General features: G+C 34.6%; 1 protein-coding gene and 1 long non-coding RNA gene across 3 annotated transcripts in view; one reads left to right on the forward strand and one right to left on the reverse strand.

Annotated features, from left to right (window-relative positions):
• Positions 1 to 23,670, reverse strand: part of LOC116557358 — a 231,370-nt gene that overhangs the window by 31,815 nt on the left and 175,885 nt on the right. The gene's annotated exons all lie outside the window — the stretch shown is intronic.
• Positions 1 to 23,670, forward strand: part of TBX20 (T-box transcription factor 20) — a 56,377-nt gene that overhangs the window by 14,913 nt on the left and 17,794 nt on the right. Inside the window, exon 6 of the mRNA XM_032286818.1 lies at positions 7,705 to 7,781. Within this exon, the coding sequence (XP_032142709.1) occupies positions 7,705 to 7,781 (77 nt within the window). The remainder of the gene's footprint in view (positions 1 to 7,704; positions 7,782 to 23,670) is intronic.

Genomic DNA, 23,670 nt, shown 5'->3' on the forward strand with positions numbered 1-23,670 from the left:
TCCATAGGTGAGGAAACTGAAGCTAAGAAAGGGTAAGTAACTTCTCTCCATCAGAAAGGATCAGAAGTAGAATTCCTTTTCATAGACTTCAATATAAAAGCAAGTCACATGCTCAGTTTACTTGACACATTCCGTTGTTCATAAACTCTCTGTGTCTTTGTATCTTGCGTTTATTTCATTGGTCATAGGTAGCCGGACTACTGCTTTCCTCTTGTCTTGTTGTTGTTGGGTTTTGGGTTCTGAGTGATTAGCTATAGATGCTGCCTGGTAGATGGCTCAGAGTCCGGAGGAGGTTGGTCACCTGGAAGTGAGATGGTGTGGAACCTCTCGGGAAAGGCAATATGAAACTAACATCACAGGTAGCCCCACACAAATGAGATAATAGAAGCCAGGAAAATGAATGTGGGCAGATGGCCAGAGTGGTTGTGTAAGGCTTACTCTCCTAGGATTTCTGTACAACTTTGAGTAGATTTAATTTCACCAGTAGCTGCTCATTTCCTTACCTATATGTTAGGACCAAGAACTTACCAGACAACTTTAGGGGATTGCTGTGAAGATCAAATATAGTGGTCTGTGTAGGCTTGTTCCAAACAAGCCTTTGGAAGCTTGTCAGGTGCTCTGTAAATAAGGCATGTGGCTATGATTGGGCTATCTCAGAAATGTCAAAAGAGAATTTGTCACCATTTGGAGTTTAAAATTTTAGTGGCATATTACTTAATGAGATAGATAAATTAATGCATAATTGTTATCATGCTAATTATCTTATAGTAAAGGCAAGTATTGTAGCTTTTGATTATCTCCAAGTTGATAACATAGGAGTAGAAACATTCAGAGAATTCCCAAGCCAAAAGTTGGGGTATAGATGGAGGCCCATAAAGGCCTAAAGCACTAGTGCTGTTTCTCTGAGAATCTGGAACACTGAAACTAGCAATCCTGTTTTTAATTAATTTATTTTTAATTTATTTATTTTAATTTATTTGCATGTGGAATGCAAATGTCATAGACTCCAAAAAGATTCTGAAAACATTTCATCATTTTATGCTAATTAATTTTATAGCTTTTATAATATAGACCATGCTAATATTTATAACAATTGAAATCTATGCTAACTTAAGAAATCTTATTGATGTTTGGGAATGACATAGACACTTGTCATGTGGAAACCTCATTGCTTTTGTCATAATTCTCTTTAAAGAGGGCCAAAGCAAGAAGACGTAAATTGTTTTTCTTCTTTATTTTTTTTTAGTGAAAATTATAGAGATAAAAATTAAAGTTTCTAATAAACTTTAAAGTAAAATGGCTGAGATTTGGTTTAACAGGTAAGAGAGCAAGGCTGCCTAAGTGTTGGTGGGACCTCTCATATCATGGTACAATGGAATAGGAAGATTCTATTTACATAATACAAATTACAGTAGCTAGCATTTGGGTACTTACTATGTGCAAGACACCACTTCAATTCATAATCATATTTGATCTTGTCAATAATATCGTGAGATAGGAACAATAGTATTTTTATTCAGCGTCATACAGTTGGGGTAATTGAGGCATGAGTTAAATAAGTCATCTGAAGTGACCTTGCTCCTCCCATTGCAGATTTGAATCCAGGTGGTTAAGGTTCAAGAGGGAGTGCCCTCACCCTCTAAGCTGTGAGTGCCTGGTGTTCACAAAGAAGCAGAACTTCACCTCCTCTCAGCTCTTGGCCCTGACAGGCTCTGAGACATCCTTCTTAGAGTTCATCAATGCTTTATGCTCTTTTTTTTTTTTAAAACAAATGTGCTGTTCATACCACACATCAGCAAGTGTAACACAATGATGATCATCCTAAATGGGAGGTCAGAATATCTGCTAGTATTTGCTGCATCCAATTGGAGCCACATCTTTAATAGTGTTTTCTCATTTAATTCTTGTTTTCTCCAGTCAATTTTTTTTTTATTTAGAACAAATTTCAGACATGTAAAAAAGTAGACAAATAGTAAAATCAACCTCACATGCCTTCCACCCAGATTCAACAATGAACATTTTGCCAAATTTGCTTTTTCCCAAAATTTTCTCTCCTTCCCACTTCCTCTCTGTCTGCATATGGACTTTCCTCCTTCCTTTCCATTTTCTTCCCTCCCATTTTGAAACTAAGTTGTATGCCTCATGACACTTCTAAATACTCTGAAAGCCTGTTCTGACAATTAGGACATTATTCTTGTAATCCCAACATCTTCATCACAGCTAAGAAAATTTCTAAGAATTTGTTCTTTATATAACCTAGTATTCCATTTATATTAAAATTTTCAGGATAGACCAACTGCTCCAAAACCCACTCTGAATTAGGATCGAGCTAAAATTTATGGTTTGGATTTATTACTTTTAATTTAGAAAAATCTTTCCACATTTTTTTCTAAACATCTCATTTAATTCTGACACTGAGGCCTTGAAGAAGACCCCATGAGTCCCATTTTGTAGAATAAGAAACTGAGTTCAGAGTGGTTAAGGCATTCACCCAAGGTCACAAATCTGGTAAGTGACAGAACCAGCATGAGGTTTTGATCTTCTGGGTTTTAAATCCTCCTTTTTGGTGGCATGATGATAGATTGCAAGGCCAGGGAAGTGACCACTGACAGTGTCATCAAACACTGAATTTGAAAATATGGCTAATGAAGATTGGTGAAGATACTAATAAACACACATTCCAACAGAAGTTCCTCCTTTCAAAGGTTTATTTCTAATTAATATCATAAATGGGATCAAAATCCAGCCATCAGTGCCCAGCTTTTCTTTCTTGCATCAAGTATAAATATTGATATGATTAGTATGTCATGTCATTTCACTGCCAAGTAACCACAATGGAAGTGACTAAATTCAGAATTAATTTCCTTATAGATCCTTCTATGTCTGAATTTATTTCTCTGTATCCTTTTTTAAACCCATAGCCATATGCCTTTAAAATAAAAATCCAGTTCATAGTCAACAATTTGATTTGGTATCCTAACAGGCCAGTTTTGCAAATGGTTTCTAAACCTTGTAAGAACAATCAAAATTCCTCTTGTAGGTGCTGAATAAACATATGTGCAAGTGAATAAATAAAGTTGCAGGTTAGCATTTTCATTAGTACTGTGCCATTTTCTAAAGTTATCCTTGACTCTTTCTAGGCTTTCTACCATCTACTGTGACTTCACTGCTCTACCAAGTTTATGTAGTAATTTTCCTATAGCATATAATAATATATCCTACAGCATATAACAGCCTATCACATATAAATATATAGGAAATAAAGTAAATATATACTAAGTATGGTATTATAATTTTTTCACGTACAAAGAACAAAGAGGAAAGAGAAAAGAGAGAAAGACTTAAAAATTCACATTTAGGATCACTTTCATATATCTTAAACTTTGGATATGGCTGCTATTTTTATGTCTATTAGAATTTAAGTCACAGTTTCCAAAATAATTTATGAAAAAGATTCCTCATTTATTGTGCCTTATAGTTTCATTTATAAGTAATGAAAATAGGACTTCTTATTTGCTATTTCTTCCTCTGGTTTTTGCAAGGGAATGATTGCATTTCTTTACATTATTGGATGAAAGCTAAATACATTACACTTTCAACAAACTATTTTATAATTTAAGATTTAAAGGTCATGCGTTGTTTTTGAGCAGGCAGACCATTGTTGTAGAGTTGAAGTGTAGGTCAGGTTTCATTTTTAAATGTCTTTGGTCAGATATTTTCCTGATAATTGGAGAAATGGTCTCTGAGGGCCAATTTTACCTTGTGGCTGGGAACCCTAGCTGGATTCAGAGTCCAGTGATATTATACAGAATAACCACTGCAAAAGGCCTCCTTCTCTTTTGTACAGCAGGTAGTGTCAAAACCTGACCTCCACACATTTATTTACAGATAATAGAGATGCTGAAAGAGCGAACATTCTGGTTAGGAATTGCATTATATTCTATATTATTTAAATACATGAAAAAGTAGGGTTGTGCTTTGGACTGAATTAGTAATTTGGATACATGTAGACACACACTGAACAGCAGCATTTCTTAAGCACATACTACTAACCTTATTTGTTAGTGTTTTCTCTTGACAAAGTGAGAAATATTGCTGCTTTTAAGAATTTTTGAGTTATAAAGAAGCCATACCTCTGGTTTCTGTACCTACAATATTTGGCAGTTGATTCATTTTTGGTACTTCTTTTAGGATTACCTTTGATCAAGGTGATTTGTTCAACAGCATTACAAGCTGCAGGCATCCCGTATTCGGACATGAATGAAATGATGTCCAACTGAAATCACTGTCTGTAACCCAACTTCATTCTCTCATCGGTTCTCAAGTGTGTTATTTTTTCAGTTATCCCAAATTTCATAAAGAGATGTAAAACTACACCTTCAGAAATGAATTTCTTTCTAACTACTGGCTTTTTATTTAAATATTGTGGTATAAACTGTATGTCTGACCTTTTAAAATGTATGATTGCTTAGAATATTAAAATTTTGCTATTTGAAAATCATTTTATCTTAAAATTTAAAAAATGAAATGCTTTTCCTGTAAAGTCATGGTTTCATTTAGTTCATAATTGGTGAAAAGTTAAGGTCGTATTTCTGACTGTGCTTGTTCTTGAGGTAAAGCTCAACAAACATTTGTGGGGCTCTTATTGTGGACACTCCAGTAGGTTCAGAGCATAGTTATGGTGGGCTACAAGGAACGTGGTGGGCTCACAAAGAAGTTTAATCCACAATCTCTGTGCTGCTAATTATTAATACCCCATAAAAGCTGTTCAGGAATGTATATCATCAACCCAGAGCTCCCACACAATTTTAGTGATAATAGATCCATTCAGATTTTTTCTGCTCTCATGTTCAAAAGCAATTATTTTTCCTAGAATTAGATTAAATGGAAATAGAGAAAGTAATTGTTTTGAATTCTTTTTCTAATTAGTGCACTAAAATTTAAATAATTGCTGTAGCTAATTGGTAAATCTGGGTGTGCAAGAGCACTTTGTACTATTCTTGCAACTTTCCTGGAGTTTGAAGTTATATCAAAATGTAAAGAAATTACTATTGATACTCCTGGGGATTAGGAAAGCTGGATTAAAATGATGTTAGAAGTAGATAATCCTATAATGAGAGAAAATTTAAAGAAATCTGAAAACTCATGTTGAATTTAAGTTACTTCTTTGCTCAAAGTATGGCGGTATTATTAGCTGTGGTGACACACTAATTGTGAAACATGTGGTTTGAGAGTATGTATTTTCTGTGGTATTAGAGCACCGAAGAAATTAAGATAACTTCTTAATTATATTCTGAGACAGTGTTTTTACCTTTTGGAAAAAGAACAAGAAATCTGATTTTCAAAATTCTTTTCAGAAGTAAAGTATGTCAAAAGTCCACCTTTAATCATTAGAACAGATAGGTAATACTTTCTACCCTTTTAGTTTGTAAAGACTCAGAAAAAGCTTGGTACAATTCATATCGTAGAGAGATGGCTATAAAAATAACTTTCAAAATGAGGTTTTCATCCGATATATTATCTGTTGTTGTCTGTAGAAAATTTTATCCGTTGGCAAGCCTGTTTACTTTTCAATTTTATAAATGTGCTATTTGAAGTCAGCCTTACCTTTATTGCTTCACCTCACAGTTTCAGTTTGAAATTTTCATGTGGGTCTGATTTACCCTTAATGTCTCTAACCATACATTGGAGTTGGTGTCACCTTCTTTAGTGATATTTAGAGCCAGCTCTGTCTCTTATTAGCTGTGTGTGTCATCCGACATCTAGCACTGTGCATGTGCGTGGCAATTAATCCTCATTATTTGCTGATGAATTATTGAGAAAGCATATTAATTAACTATAAAGCACTTCAGAAATAGAACATATTTTAAGTATTGTTGTTCATTACTAAGAGACATAGCTTGTGTCCTGGAGGATTTTAAAATCTTGTTGGTATTTGTAATTGTAGACTGTATTGATTGCCTGGACTTTAGAAGATGTTTATAATTTATTTCAAACAAGTAGAATTTTTCTCCTTCCCTCCCAAAACTGACCTTCAAAAATGAGCCCTAGTTGGAATGAATGGATGAAACAAGACTATTTAGAGAGTTGTAGCTGTGGGTGAGAGAAGGTTCTCTATACAGTCTTTCCTGTACATGTCTTCATATACACACTTTAGCTATTGCTGTCCATGAGAACAGGTTTCTTATTTATGTAGCATATTTGCTTCCCTGTTTACCAATGCTCATAGCTTAGTGATTTTCTTTAGGGGCTTGACAGTGAATGTTGATGGGCTAGAAATGAGCATTTCTGAGGCACTGTCAAATGTTTTTAAAAGTTAGTATTATCAAAGAGTTAATCTTATAATTTGCCAGTATTATTGATAGAGGAGTCTCTCTGGCTGAGTTAGTATGTGGGGTTTTATTTTAAGTGAGGTGTAAATAGCTTCTTTGCAGCTTGTGCATTGGTTTAGATCACATTCAGAAACCACGGAAAAGAAAAAAACACATTTCTTTTGAAATGAAAAAAATTATTCACAACTGTTTAAAATGTTCTGTAGATATACCCTGACTGGGGGAAAAGTTGCTTTTTGGCAAGAGTATTTCAAACTATCTGTTTTGATTGTGTACTCCTTACTCTGAAAAAGAAGACATGCCTGTATTTTTTTTCCCCTGTTGAGAATCTTTTGCATGCATTTCTCTCTAAAGATGAACATGGGTTCTAATTTTGATACTGAGAAGCTATGACTCCTTAAAGGTTTTCTTAGTTCTAATTCAGTTACTGACCAGCTGCATCTTGGCCCTTGTGCTCTTTGAGTCTCTGTGTGATTATCTGTCAGATGAGACCATGGGCTAGATAGTCTTTCAGCTTCCTTTCAGCTCTAACAATTCTGGTATTTTCCATGTTGAGTATCTTTTAATCAGTGTTTCCTTTATTTTTTCATTGCAAATTAATGTATTCTTTTTCAGAGGTGTTGTACATGTAATTTAATGGATCTTTCTACACTAATAGTAATACTGTGGGAATTCTGAATACTACAGCATGGACATTTAATATTTCAGATTGTGATTATTATTAGAATGTATTTTTCCATATAAACATTGAGTTTATAAATAACATTGCATGGAAGGATAACAGAAGATGGGCTAATTTGATTCTGATTTGTCAAATGGAAAGCGGGATAGGAGGAAATTTATATTCAGAAGGTTTTATGTCATGTATACCAATATCATATTGAATATGAGGCTATTATTGGCCATTTTATCTTTTATCTATTATGGTATGTATATGTACTCACAGTACTAACAAAAAATGAGACCGCATTCTTGCTTTCGTTCCCCATTCCCTATCAGTGCTGGAATTCATAACTCTTATTTAGGCAGTTCTTACATTCTTCTGTTCAGCCTTGGCCTTTGACATATTATATATTAAATACTGCACACCCCATTTCACATCTACTTTTGCCTCAAAGGCTCCCATCCCTAATTGTATCTATCTGTCAACCTCTAGCCTGTCCTCAATACCTCCTTCTCTCTGAGGCCTTTCCCACTATCCCACCTGGCTGGGATTTGTCCCTCTTGTGAACTTGCGTAGCACTTTCCACGCTTCTCACAACACTGAGAGACATTAAGATATTCTTGGTGTGCTATGGAGAATGAACAAACTATTTCTGATTTTACTTCCTTGACCTCACAAATGATAATGTTTTGTACCCATTCTTTCCAGATAACCAAGCTGAAAATAGATAGCAATCCTTTTGCCAAAGGATTCCGGGACTCCTCCAGGCTCACTGACATTGAGAGGTAATAAGAATTTTCTGTTTACTTTCTTGTTCAGACAAGATCAAGAGAAGAGGGAGTTTGTAAGAACACACTCCTTTCGACACCAGAGAATCATAACCTTACTATATATAGTCTGTTATATATATATATATTCTGTTCTCTGTACGCCATTCCTTGTGCATATGAAACTGCTTAAGCCTGACAGCTACTGTGACTGGATCTATTATATGCTTAATTTCTGAGTGAAATGGTTTCTTTGGTCAGGACATTTATTCCGCTATAAAAAAAATAGGGCTTTGTTGTTCTTAAAGACTTAGTTATCTTGACATTCTTAAGCTTCTTGACTCAATGAGTGGTAGTCTGTAGAGAAACAGAACTGTGATAGCCTTTTACTTTCCCAAGTAGATATGTTTGCTAACACAGACAGTGTAAAGGTAGTTTGGAATTTTGAAACAAGGAGATGTAATTTAATTCAAGGTCATATAATTTTTACCAATATAGTAGATTGCTTATATTTAATAGAAGAGACATCAGGCGGGTCTCAGGACCTCTAAGAAGACAAGTGACAATTACGTGCCTGTAACTTACCCTACCTTTTTACTCAATTAAAATGGTTCATGCAGCTTGAGACCATCAAGGTGAAAGTAATGAATATATAGAGATACGTACTTTGCCTCGTATGAATGTCAAAAATTGTTTTTCAAAGAGAAGATTTTTAAACCTAATTGATTATTTGCATTTCTTAAACACACTAATTCTTTTATGTGGCCCGATGTCTTTATTGATGGGGGAGGTTCCCTAGCTACTAGAACCACTTGTTTACTTTATCTCTACATCTTTGTATAATTTCCCTACTCATTGCTACATGTCTCTGCTGCACTCTTTGTTACCTACATAGCCACATCTCCTGGCATCAACACTTCTGTGTAACCTATCTTGGCAACTCAAATTAAGAGATAATTATATATTTTAGCAACCCTTCTCTCAGCCTTTGTAAGTCTTCCCAAATGGCAGAATGTGAGACAGAGGTTTGATTTTGGGGGGACAGACTTAGAGGCTCAGCAGGGAAGCAAATGAGTTAGCAGGAGAGGCTGAATGCTGAGCAGGAACTATGGGATCTGAGCAGAAAAGAAAGATTAAATAGTTGGAGAGCTTGTGAAGTGGCTGGAGGTGTTGAGATCAGGAAACGAAACTTGAGCTTGGGATTGAAAATCCATTGCAAAGTGCAGAGAGAACGCAAGTGGTAACTCTCAAATTAGGTGGGACACAAGTCAGTGAGAATGTGGTACCAGCAGTGTGCGCAGCAAAGGAGTCTACTTGCAAAAGGCAACTTCATTTAGGCATGACTTTCTTTCCTCTTTCTGAGGGCCAGAATCCCTGCTGCAGACCGGGTTTATGCAGTTGGGATTATTAAAAGTGAACTCTTTCTCAGTTTTATTCAGGTGGCAAGTAAGAATGGAGACAATGACACAGTGGGGTGGTAGTGATGTGTTTTTATAGTGTGTGTCATATTTTCTGTCTGAGACCATGGGGGTACACATGATATATTGGGAGAAAAAAAGTTATGGGTTAGAGTCTCACTTCTGCCTTTTCCTGGGTGAGTGATCCTGGAGAAGTCAGTAGACTTCTGAGTCTGTTCCCTCATCTAGAAAATGGAAAAAATAACCCTGCTCACCTCTGAGGTTTATTCTGAGACTAAAATAAGCTGGCATTTATGACAGCATTTTATAAATCTAAAAATGTAAAATAATTACAAGTTCTTCATCTTGTTCTATGAGCATTTCATCTCACAGCTTTTATCCCATGTAACTCTATGTTTCATAGTCTTAATAAACTACTTCTAGAGTAAAAATAGCCTTGTAGTTGCACATGGGTTTACAAGATAGGAGGTACTCAGTCTGACTGCTCTTTAGAACGGCAGATTTGATAATGCGTGTGGCCACATATTCCACTTATTGAATAAGCATCCTGATGTGGGAGCACTCACATGTACATGAAGCTAAGTAGCTTTCAATGGTCTGAGGGCAAAGACGGTACTCTTACATGACTAGCTGAAAGTTTGCAAGATGACCTAAGTAGTGTGAAATTGGCCAAGGTTTTGGATTTCATTTCCAGATATTTAAGTCTGAATTTTTCATAAACAGCCTTTGGGGATGGGACAAATCAGATCAATTGATCTTTAGAGACCTAAAGAAATTAAATTAGTCTGGAGTCAGTTACTGCACTAAACCATCTAGTAATTGAATTGCTCCTTGTAACTGATTGAAAACAGCCCTATCCTTAACAATATAGGGAGCTTTTCTTTATAAGAGATCTGAGAGAAAAACACATCTTTTTATGACATGATGACAGATATTGCACTTTTCTAGCATAATTGAATATGATGTTATAAATACGTGACCTTAATGATTTCAAGTTTCCTGTTTCAGATTTACAACTTAATGTGTGGGACACCCAAACAAAAATGCCTTTAGGATTGGATCTGTTTGCCTGTAAATTCACAGTTTTAATCCTTCTACAGCTGCACAAGCTTTTAGGATACTCGTAAAGGCATTTCCATTTTCTTGCTCTAATTTTACTAGGTTCCATTGAGATACTTGAATGTCTCACTTTGTGTGTAGCCTTACTCTTCAGGGACATCATCTTCCTCATTTCTAAAAGAAAACTCACCTCACTGGCAAAAATATCAAATATTTTCATTACTGCTGTGTAATGTACCTACTATGGTCAACCAAGAAGCAAACCAAAAGCCCAAAGGGATATCCTTGTATAATCTAATGTGTAGTTTCTCAGATTGGGGAAAAGTTATTGGCTGGTTCCATATAACAAAAAGCTTTAGACAGTCATTCAGTTGGTATTTTGTGATTTCTTTTTTTTTTTTGGGGTGGGGGTGGGGGAGTTGTTAACTTTGTCCAGTACAAAAAAGCACAGTGTTACTTCTGAGAAAGGAAAAATAACTGGGAGGGGTTATGTTTTATTCAAAATTAAGTTTCTTTTATTAATTTTTTTTCTTTTTACAGTGAGTATGTGTTCATTGCCAAAAAATGAGAAAATATGGACAAGTAAGAAATAGAGCATAAAAAACCAGTGACACTTCATTTTCTTAGCTAACCACTGGCAAAACCCCATTATATATATAAGATACTTTCTTACACACGTACGAACATTTACTTCCTTTAAAGTTTATCATGCCAACCATATTATTTTTAATCATTTCCCTCTTAATATAAATAGATATATCTCTGCAGTACATTTTTTAATGGCTTTCTAATTTTCCATTTGGTGCTATAATTTATTTGACTAATCCCATGCATTAGTTATTTAGATTTCTGAGTTTTTGCTGTTACAGGTAATGCCAGGAGGAAAATACATATCTACATGTCTTTACACATCTTAATTATTACCTAGGATAAATATCCACAAATAAAAATGCTGAGTCAAAGGATATATTTTTTTTTATCTTAGTATTATTTTTAATTGCTTAAAAATTTGGGAAAAGAACCCAAATATGCAATAATAGGAGAACGGTTTAATAAACTTTATAGTCATGCAATGGAAGTTTTAGAAATTGTGGTAAAATATACATAACATAAAATTGACCATTTTAATTATTTTAAAGTGGACAATTCAGTGACATTAAGTACATTCATGATGTCACATAACCGTCACTACTATCCATTTCTAGAATGTTTTCATCATCCCAAACAGAAACTCCATACCCATTAAAATGACTTCTAATTTACTTTCACTTCGACGCCCTGGTAATCTGTATTCTACTTTCTGCATCTATGAATTTATCTAGTCTAGGTACCTCAAATAAGTGGAAAGATATGTAGTCATGAGTCACTTATCAGTAGGGCTACATTCTGAGAAATACATTGTTTGGAGATTTTGTCATTGTGAAAACATCATAGAGTATATTTACACAAACCCAAATGGTACAGCCTACTACATACATAGGTATGGCCTGTTGATCCTAAACTATAAACCATACTGTGCTGCATGTTACTGTACTGAATGCTGTAGGCAATTGTAATGCAAGGGTAGATATTTATGTACCTAAACATTAAAAAGGTACAGTAAAAATACAGTGTAAAACGAAAAAATGATACACCTGTATAGGGCACTCGCCATGAATGGATCTTAAGGTCTGGCATTTGCTCTGAGTGAGTGGGTGAGTGGTGAGTAAATGTGAAGGCCTAGGACGTTACTGAACACTACTGTAGACTTCATAAACACTGTACATGTAGGCTACACTAAATTTATAAAGAATATTTTTCTTTAAGAATAAATTAAACTTAGCTTATTGTAACGTTTTTACTTTCTAAACTTTTTAATTTTTTTAACTTTTTGACACTTCTGTAACACTTAGCTTAAAACATACACATCATACACTGTGCAAAAATATTTTTTCTTTATATCTTTATTTATTTATTTTTTGTTTTTAAAACATTTTTGTTGAAACTTAAGACATAGTCACACATATCAGGCCCACCCAGGGTCAGGATCATCAATATCACTGTCTTTCACCTCCACGTCTTCTGTCACTGAAGGTCTTCAGGGACAATAACACACATGTCCTTTAATGATAATGCCTTCTTCTGGAATACCTCCCAAAGGATCTGCCAGAGACGGTTTCACAGTTAACTTGTTTTTTTAAAAAAAATAAGTGGAAGGAGTATGCTGTGAAATATTTATAAAAAGTATAGTATTAGTACATATACAAGCCAGTAACATCATTGTTTATTATCATTATCAAGCATGATGTACTTTATACCAACATGTGAGTGGTATGTTATGCTGCTGCATTATGATGGCTACAATGTCACTAGGTGGTAGACATTTTTCAGCTCCATTCTGATCTTAGGGGACCACCATTGTATATGTGGAACATCATGGGCTAAAACGTTGTTATGTGATACATGACTGTATACATTTTTAAGGCATTTCATGCATACTGCCAAATTTCCTGCAGGAAAGGTTGTTCACAGCAATTACTCATTTCTTTGCATGTTTATCAGACATGATCATCATCTTTCCATTTTTGCCAGTTTGATAGGTGACCATTTGTATTTTATCCTAGGAATTGGCCTGTTTATGTCCTTAGGTCTTTTCTTCTTCTTCTTCTTTTTTTTTTATTGTTCACCTTGTTCTCTAAATGAGCTGTAAAAGCTACTTATGTATGAAGGATATTAGTATTTTATTATTCATGTATGTTGGAATCATTTTACCACTCAGAAATTACCTTTTTATTTATGCTTTTGATACACAGATGGTTTTATCACCAAATCTGTTGTTCTTGTTCTTTGATTTCTGTCCTAGAAAACTTTTCTCACTCCAAAATAATACAAACATGCACTATAGATTTTTAAATCACTTTACTGCTTTTTAGTTTTTCATTTACACCTTTGACTTGTATAGTACTTATTTTGGTGAACATTATAAAATAGACATATAATTTTATATTTTTTACAAGTAGCCTGAATACTATAAATATGTATTTATGAATTTATTCATTTCCCACTTATTTTTCATTCTCTTTGTCACATGCTGTACCAAATTCTCTCTTAAAGTCTCTTTGCCAAGCTGCCAGTATCATCTTGTTGTAATTTTCATAAATTATAAATATTTGATATCTAAATATCTGATACAGCAAATCCCAATCTTTATTTACTTGTCATTTTAAAACTTTCTTGATATTCTTTGATCTTTATGCTTCCAGTCTTTGAAATCTTTTTGTCAGGTCTTCTACATAAATGTTATGGGAATTTGTATTAGGCTTGTGTTGAATTTATATAATAACTGGGAGAGAAAATTGATCTCTTTATAGTGGTATCAGTATTCAAAGACACATATTTCTATTCTAATCTATGAATAGGTACTATGTTTGTTCTCTGACTGAAATCTCCTGTATTCTGTAGCAGTTTGCCATTTTCAAGTTTGTAAGTCCTGCACATATGTTCTTAGGCACACATCTAGGCTTATGAGAGCTGCTATGTCTGATGCAATAGCTGTTGGCCACAGGTGGCTAGTGAGGATATGAAATATACTGTTAAGTGTACCAACACACAAACAGATTAACTAACCACTAAAAATTACTAGAATTTGAATACTCAGTATGAAAAAAATCATTTAAAAACATCAATTAGATATATTGAAGTAATATTTTGGGTTATTGTGTTATACAAAAATATTTTTAATGTTTTTTATGTGGCAACTGGGCTTATCTAAAGTTACATATGTGACTCACGTTACATTTTTATTGGAAAACACTAGAGAGATTTTGTGGAGGTGCTTACTTTTATAAATAGAATTTTAAATTAGAAATCTGCCTAATTTATTCTGCAAAAAGCTCTTGATTCTTATATGTCTTTGGCATTCTGCCATTTTACTGAACTTAAAAAATCTGTTAATAAATTGTCATTTTAGTCTCTTGTGTTTTCTAGTAAATTGCTATATCATTTGCAAAACTGAAGATTTTATTTCTAACAGTTATACTTTTTACAATATCTTTTTTTTGTTTTATTACACTGATTAAAATTTCTGGGACACCATTGAAATATAATAATAGTTGGCATTTTTCTCTTGTTCTTGATTTATTATGTATGGTTTTTGAAGGCTGTTGGTTTCAGACAAATATTCTTCATTATACCTTCATACTTAATAATTTTATCTTAATATTAATTGAATTTATAGTAAATGCTCTTTAACATCCATCTATTGAGATTATTTCAATTTCTTTTTTACTTTTAAATGGCATTATGATATAGTCATATTGTCTATGTCGAACCATCCTTGTATTCCTGCCTGGATTTTATCTGTTTTTCTTAAATTACTAGATTTAAACTACTTATAGTTCCTTTAGGACCTTTTGTATCAATCTTATTTGATTTTGTACTTTCTCTTGTCAGTTTTTGGTATTGGGCTCTGCTAATTTGCTCAAATTAATTGAAATCTTTTCCTTCCTTTTATTGTCTAAATCAATTTGAATAGCAAAGAAATGATCATTTACCTGAAGATTTTATAAATCTTGTACATAAATTCACGTGGGTGCAATATTGTTTTGGGGAATACTATTTTAACAACTTTCTTAGTCTGTTCCATTGTTTATTAGTCAAATATATGTTAATGCCTTTCCCATTTAATTGTGTTTACTTCAAGTTCTACTTTAATCTTATATGGTTACCCTTTTTAAATTTTTGCTTTCTTTTGTTTACCCTTTAATTTTTAAAAATCTATTGGACTACAGCAATATTCTCTCTCTCAATATCCTGTCATTTTCATTAAGAAGAAAACAACCCTCTCTTGACCCCATTTGTCTTTTGAATTTCTCACTTTTCCAGTTCTCTGTTCCTTCTTACAGTTCCTTAGAAAAAGTTTTGTGTGTTCTCTTCTCCTGTTTCTTTTCTCCCTTTCTCTCTTCTACTCTGTCTCTGAGACATTCATCCCCACTACCCCCTACTCCACCTTTGTCAGAGTCAACAGTGACCTCCTCATTGCTAAACCCAGTGGTTGGTTCTCAGTCCCTGGCCTGTCAGTAGCATTTGGCATAGTTGTTCATTCTCCTCTCTCTCCTTCCTGGGCTTCCCAGACCACTCAGTCTTCTGTTTTTCATTCCATTTCATTTACCATTCTTTCTGTATGCCCCTCGTTGGCTCCTCCTCATCTCATCTGTCTGTAAACATGATGTGTTCCAGACCTCAGTCCTTCCACTTCTCTTCTCCACCTACATTTGGTCTCTGGGTGCTCGGTTTTATGCCTTTAAGCACCATTATATGCTGAGTCCAGCCTATCCAGATTCAAATACCTGACTGGCTTTTACTTTTACTTTTCCCTGTCCCCCTAAGAGCACCTGAGATTTCACACACCTACAACTGATTGCCTAACCACACTCCTCCATACCTGCCCTTTCCTTACTATTCCCACCATAGCTGCTCATAACCGTATCCTTCTTAGTGTTCTGGCCAAAAGACTTGGAGTCATCTTTGACTCCTCTTTTTCTCATATTTTACACATCCAAACAATTAACACATCTTGTCAACTAATCCTTCTAGTCCAGAGGAGCCCAACCACTTACTGTCTTCACTGCTGCCACTCTGATCTAGGCCACTGTCCTATCTTTCCTAGATTATTACATTAATTTTCTAACTGGTCTCTCTGTCTCCACTCTTATTGGCCTGCATTCAATATTGGCCTTATTTTCCTTCAATACAGCAATCAGAATAATCTTTCCAAAGAAAGGAAGTTTGATCATGTCACTCATACTTAGAGCCCTCCAATTCCTCACTTTCTAATTTAGATTACAATCCAAAGTCCAGACAGGGCCTCAGACATTCTGTAGAATCTATCCCACCTGTCCCAGTTACCTCCCTGAACTCTCTTTCCCTCCTCTCCCCTGTTTGCTGGCTTCATTGCATAGATCTGCTTAACATTTCTTGAACATGATGAGGCCTGTCCCAGCCTGAGGGTCTTTAACCTTCCTTCTAGGTTGTGCTGCGCTCCATGTCTGAATGGTCAAAGCCTTTGTATTTTGTTCCCAGATCCCAGATAGTGTCTGGCACACAGTGAGCACCCAAATATTTGTTGAGTGAATGAATCATGTGTCTTTACAAAAACAGCATACAGAGTAGCTGTATTTTTAAAGTCTTATCTAAGGGTCTTTATTTTTCAATAGAAAAATTTAACCCATCTTCAAGCATTATGATAACTGATATGTTTGGTGGTGTTTCTTTGAACCGTTTCTGCTTTCTGTTTAATATAGTTATTTGCTTTAGTTTTTAATTTCCTTTTCTGTCTTTTGTTATATTTATCAACTTTTCCCCTTTATTATTAACAATAATGGCCAACACCCCACGTGTCATGTGTCAGACAGTGGGCTATGTATATGTTTTATTTCAAAATAATCATGTAACAAAGAAGTTATTTTTATTTTGTAGATTAAATCATGAAAGCCTAGAGATAATAATATTTTATCCAAATTCACGTGATTTGTGATAGCTGAAACTCAAACCCCGTTCATCTGAAACCAAAATATTCTCTCTATTGTTCATTATATTTCTTTTTAGTAATTATTGCTTTTAAATTCTAACACCACTGTAAAATTGATATTTCTCTGTTTCTTTTTGTCAAGAATGAAAGTATATATCATGTTATCCTATAAAATAACAGATAGAGATTTGTTTTGTACTACTCCTCCCTCAACCAGTAATTTTTGTTTAAATAATCCGGGACTTAAATTCAGATTTTCAGCCCTTGATCTCTCTTATCATCTGTCTTAAATTATTTTCTTAATAAACATCAGGATTGTGATAGATTAGCCACAATTATTTTTAATTTAATTGCAGGCATATTCATTGTTTACCGCTCATTTCTTCTGTACTCTCTTCAATTATTGGAATTATGTTCTGACTTTATTGTCAGTTGTTGGTAAACATTGAGTAATTGGTTGAGGAAGGACAAGTGGGTCATATTCTTTATGAGCTCTTGCATAACTAAGAGGCTCTATTGCCATTATGTATGAACCTGACTAAAGTCACAGTCCTTTTGCTTAGAATTCTTTCAACCTTCCTTTTAAGTCTTGTCATCTAGCTTTGAAGTATTATGGAATAAAAGCTAATGCCAAACCCATTGTCTTTTCTTTGTTTGAAACTTCCTTGTTTCTTCTCTGTCTGGATAAAATGTTTCTAGAAAGGTTTCCTTAATCTTTGAAATTCAGAAATTGTACCAATATCTGTTCAATTGTAGTTTTTTAAAATTAGTATTTAAATATAATTGAGCCTTTTAGATTGAAAATTCAAGTCTTAATTGAACTCTGGAAAATTTTATTCTCTTTCTTTTGATATTTCTCTATTTTTGGCCAAGACTGAAAGTGTATATTTTGTTGTCCTAGATAATAGGATATAGAGATTTATTTTTGTACTTCTCACTTAACCAAAAATTATGTTTAAATAATCTGAGACTTAAAATTAGAATGTTATTCATTGGCCTTTCTTATCATTTAAAAACTATCTTCTTAATGTTAATGCAAACATTTGTTGCATCTCCTTAATCTAGTCCCCATTTATATTTTCTCTTTTGATTTTTACTCTGAATTTTGGGAGAACTTCTTATATCTTCTAATTTGCTGATTCTGTTTCCTGCAGCATCTAATATTCTGTCTACTGTTTTACTAGTTCCTTTCAAATGTGAGGATTACTGTTGTGTTATTTCTAAGTATAATTTTACATGCTCAGATTGTTTCCTTTTCATGGCTACTAGTCCCTATTTTATTAATACATGGTCTTCTTAAATCTTACTAAAATTTTAAAAGCACAAATTAAAGATTTTAAAATGTGTCCTGTTTCTTGCAATACATCCGCTTCAAAAGAAGTCATTTATTCTGCTCTGTTAAATGACTTTTCTTCTTTTGAACTGTTGAACATTCTGAAATGTCAAATCATTTTTCTCTAGCTCATCTGTAGAATAGAACGTCTGTTTAATATTAGGAGCTGAAATTGATTCTGAGTAAAAACCTGAGGCTTTGTTAGATCTTCCAGGTATGGACTGAAAAGGGGGTAATATATTTATTATCATTTTGCCAATGTGGAAATTCTGTTTAAGTTAGAGAGTTGTCACAGATAGATAAGGAAGCAGTTTCTGAAAAAGGAGTGTTGACTTGGCATTAATGTGACTACTCTCTCTGCCTTGGCAGCCAGAAACCAGCTGAGGCCGTGCTGGTTCCCACACCCAGCACAGCAGCCTCAAGCCCTCCTCCGGAGCTGGCCGTGGTGTTGGCTCACCCTGTTCAGTATGCCAATTACACTGTGTGCTGGCTGGGAGGGTTGGCGTGGTATTCCTTCCTCCTAGACTCCAGCTGTGTGGCAGTCTATTCCCCAAAAATCTGCTCAAAGATCTGTTTTCATCTTTAGCCCCATTTGCTCCAAGTTGGGGTTTTAATGAAGCTCCAACAGAAGCCTTGTTTATTTCCACCCTGGGTATCTTTCTTCCTTGTGCGCTGATGGATGGCATGCTGGCTGGTGCTGCCCTTACTCCTTACCTGTCTGTGGCTGAAATATCTAAATAGATAGTTGGCACCCTCCCTCATTTCCTGAGTTTCTCTTGTTTTCTTGTTCATATTAGTAGGGCAGGGAATTAAATATAAAGGCTTATATCACCCTATTGGTCCAAAATTCACACTAAGAGTCTCTATAAAAGTGATTTTAAAACCACTTGTGTTGAATAAAACTTTCTTTCTTTCTTTTTTTAAAGATGGGGTTTCACCATGATGGCCAGGCTGGTCTTAAACTCCTGACCTTAGCTGATCCACCCACCTCGGCCTCCCAAGAATAAAACTTTCAAACACAGTTTGAACATAAGCCCAGTGGGATTTGGCCCCTTTTGCTCAGAGCTGAAGTGTACTCTAGTAGTTTAGGTAAGGAAGGAGATTTTAGGAAAGCAAGTTGCAAATCTAATATTCTGGGAATTTGTGGAAGTTTTATCTATATTAAGGTAATGAAGAAGTAAATATTTTGTCAGAGTTGCTAAAGAAGTTCACGGCTTGTGAATAATTTCTGGGTGTTTCATAATAATTTATGGTGCTAGAGAGAAAATGGTGTTTGATTCTAACACAGCTCTAGGCTGGGTCGTAGAGTTTTCAAAGCATGTTTCTTTAGGAGCAGAGCAGGATCAGCGGGGCACACATCTAATCAGGTAAACAGCCTAGAGCAGGGTTTGGCAAACTGCAGCCTGGCACCTGCTGGGTACACCCCAAAGCTAAGAATGGTTTTACCTCTTTAAGTGGTTGGAAAAATTTTAAAGTAATATTTCCTGATATGTGAAAATAATATGAAAGTAAATTTGATTGTCTACCAATAAAGTTTTTTTATTGGAACACAGTCATTTTTGGGGGTTGGTGTAAGTATTATATGTGGCTGCTTTTGTGTTACAATGACATTGTTGAGTATATGTGACAGAGATCATATGACCTGTAAAACTTAATATATTTACTATGTGACCCTTTACAAAAAACGTTTGCTCCCCCGTGCTCCCACAGATCCACAGAGTTCCCCTTGGGAACCACATTCCGTAAGGGGAGTCACAGAGCACACTAGGCTCCTGAGATAGGGGAGGACAGAGGACAGCTGCGTCACCTCTGCTTGGAGGGATAGGATCGATGAATACAGTGGTGCTTAGATGTATCTTAGTCCATCTGGGCTGTTATAACAAAAGACCATAAGCAGGGTAGCTTATACTTATAGACATAAGTAGACACAATGTCTATTTCTTACAGTTCTGGAGGCTGGAGAGTCCAAGAGCAACTCATTGACAGGTTTAGTGTCTACTGAGGACTCGCTCTCTGCTTTGTAAATGATACCTTCTTGGTGCAAGGGGCAAGTAAACTTCCTCAGGCCTCATTCATAAGGGCAGAGTCTCAATCATGAGGGCTCCACCCTCTCCTCCTAGTCACCTCCCAAAGGCCGGACCTCTCAATATTGTCACATCGGTGATTAGGCTTCAACATGTGAATCTTTAGGGGACATAAATGTTCAGACTATAGCAGATGTCAGAACAGAGACAGAAATCAAGGAGTGTAAAACTGAATTTTATTTCTGGAATATAGAGCAACAAATTATAATACAATCCTATAAAAATGGAAAATTTTATTTTTAATTATTAGTATGTGTTTTATTCTCTCTCAAATATAAATTAAATAGTAAGAACATATTTTAAAATTACACACTAAAGTGTACCCTGGCATTTTGATTTTAAACTTCCAGGATACAATTAATTAGCTTTCTAGGCATTATTTATTTTGAAGTTAGAATGAAATTTAGGAGTTACCTAGTTTATCCCTGTCTTTATAACAATGTAGCAGTTACGGCCCCAGGAGCTCAAGTGACTTGCCCAGGGCCACACAAATAGTAGAAGACATGGGGTTAGAACTCAGGGCTTTTTGCAACTAGTGCTGGGATTTTTCAAAACAGTTGCTTTAAATTTTTTACTTTTGTTTATGGATTTATAAATCATTAAAACCATAATAAACCTTCAAGATCATCTAATTTATTCCACCACCTCCTTATTTTATAAAGTTCCTTACTTTATAGAAGATACAAAAGCCAAGATATAAAGAACCTGAATGTACAGCTTCTTGGAAAAGGAACAATTTTCTTTAAATCGTTAGCAAAAATAGACAGTATAAAAGTCTACATGCATAAAATGGAAGCAGGTTTGTTTGGTAGCCAGATTAAAGACTGCTTTTAAATAAAGTATGTTAATTTAATGAGATCAAAATCTGTTGATAACAACAGCAAGAAAGAAGGAATGGTGTTTAACAGAACTAATTTTTTTCCAAATTATAGAAGGAGTCACTAAAAAATTCTTTCAGTTAGCAAGATGTGGTTCTACACTTAAAACGCCTCTCCTTTATCCACAGCTTTTTAGAGGGAGCATTTATTTTACAAAACCGTATGAACTGGAAGTGCCAGACCAGTCAGCCTGATAGTGTAGTTATTCACAGTTGACTTATAGTTGTAAATTATCCTCCTTTTTTTTCTTGTTTGTGTCTTTCTATTTGTCTATGAAGAATATTTGTTGTCCGCCTCACAGTGTACTGAAGTTTATTTCTAGGCTGAGTAATCAGTACTTTGTCAGAGACCTTTTACTTAGTTGTCACAGCTATACAACTTAGAAAACTAAGCATAATAGTTTTTGTTTTTTTTCAGTGGTACGGTTTACTTATTTAAGTTTCTAATGATAATACAAAACCAGAAATGTATATTACTACTGAAAAGAAAAATCAATAGGATTAAGTCAAATAATTAAAAATAAACTAAAGCCTAAAAGCTTTTTAAAAGATTAAGTTAGAGTCATTTTGTTTTTCCAAAATGGGTTATATATTTCAGTTCTCAAAATTAATGATTTATAATACCTCTCAAATTGTATTATCTAAAGTTTTCATTTATTAAATATTTTGTGTAAGCTTCATATATTGATATGTTGTCTTCCAGCAATTTATAATATATCTGCATCAATCTTTAGAAAAATGTTGTCACAAGAAATTATTTATAAAGACTCAGTAAGATGTGATATAAAAATGAACAAATTAATAAGCAAGAATAACTTTACATATTTTGTTTCCTATAAATTATATTTGATTTTAATGGATTTGACATTTCCTCCTTGAACACAGTTTTGCCAGGTCTGTATTTAGGAGAGAAAATGAGACTATAAATTGAAATAACATTTAATATTAATTTCACCTCTGACATGTATAAGGTAGAGATTTAAACAAAGTGTAGCAAGTTCTAGAGATTGGTAGTCTCAAGTCATCTAAAATGATTGTGATCATATAAGCAGCTTCTGGAACACATGATCTTGATGCTCAATAATAACAATGAAGATTATTTAATTAAATTGTTATCTATAAACATTTATTGAGCACTTATGTGTCAGGTACCAATGAAACTCTCTGCATATTAATTCACTTAATGTTAATAACCCTAAGAGCTTGATCATATTGATACCTTATTTTATAGATGAGAAAAGGGAGATATGAAAAGGTGAAGTAATTTGCCTGTGAGCACACAGCGGTGGCTGAGCTAGGATTCAAGATATGCAGACCTGCTCCAGCAAACATGCCCCTAACCACTTCACTAGGGCAGTGGTTCTGATGTGTGGCCTCCAGGCCAGCAGCATCAGCAGAACCTGGAATATATTGACAGCACCTTCTCAGGCCACATCTCAGACCTACTGAGTCAGAAACTCTAGGATGGTGCTTGACAATATGTGCTTTGATGAGCCCCCCAGGTGCTTCTGGTGCACACTAAAGTCTGAGAACCCTTGCCTCTATAAAGAAAACATTATTAATATTTTCATTCAAGGGCCAGCAGCATAGTAGTGGAGACAGACCTGAAAACATATAATTGCCGTCAATCTAGTAATTGCAGTAGAAAAGGACTGTATTAGGAACAATGGTGTTGCAAAAGAGAATGTGAGGGGAAGGGAAAGTTTTGCTTTTTGAGCATAGAGAAATTTGCACTTTAGTTTCAAAGATAGAAGAAGGGCAACCAGTTTCAGTACTGGTAGAGTGCTGGTTTTGCTTGTCTAGAGCTTGAATAAATAGTCCAAATGACTTCAAATGGTTCTGAAGGTTTTGGCAGAGCACTATCATCATTGTAGTTGTCCTCTTTTTTGCCCGTTTTCTGGCCATGATTGTGTCTCTGACGTGTACTGTTTCTGAAATTGATGGTTACAAAGTAGTCAGAAGTGATGTTTTAAAGATCAAGTAAAGTAATGATGCGCTTTTTTTTTTCCTGCCTAGAAAAAATATTTTAGCATTAGATGTTAGAAAGACTGACCTTCAATAACAGTACCCATTTTCTCTACCTATTAAATCCAAAAGTAAGTCTACTAAAACTACAGTCTCTTGCATTGGGATGTGACAAAACCTAAATCTCTTGACCTGTTTGGTGAGTCATCCTCATTTTTCAGGGTACAGCATTCTAGAAATTCTCACAGTGGGCTTCCAGGCTAAACAAATTCTTTGCACTTTTCGTTCTGCTGGATGCAGGGATTAGACATAAAGTAAACAACATGGCCTGACTACTCTTTGTAACATCTTCGAAGAGATGGCCCTGATATGCACCACTGTTTTCAATCACTTAAAAGGCAATAATTCAATTATGCCATCCTTTATATAAGAACTGCCATTGCTTTCAGTTCACTTCCAGGCCTGACACAAATAAATCACTTCAATAAAATCCCACTTTTCCCCTTCTAGAGACTAGCATAAGTAATGATACCAGTGATCTAGCAAGGGCAAAATGAATATAATATTCTCACAGAAAAGCAAAATGTTTCACAATGTTTCATTGTGTTATTTGGGAAATTCTTTTTTTTTTTTTTTTTTTTTTCTTTTTTAAAACTTTTATTT

This window comes from Sapajus apella, unplaced genomic scaffold (assembly GCF_009761245.1).
Source record: "Sapajus apella isolate SASKATOON/1434 unplaced genomic scaffold, GSC_monkey_1.0 scaffold19, whole genome shotgun sequence".
NCBI lineage: Eukaryota > Metazoa > Chordata > Mammalia > Primates > Cebidae > Sapajus > Sapajus apella.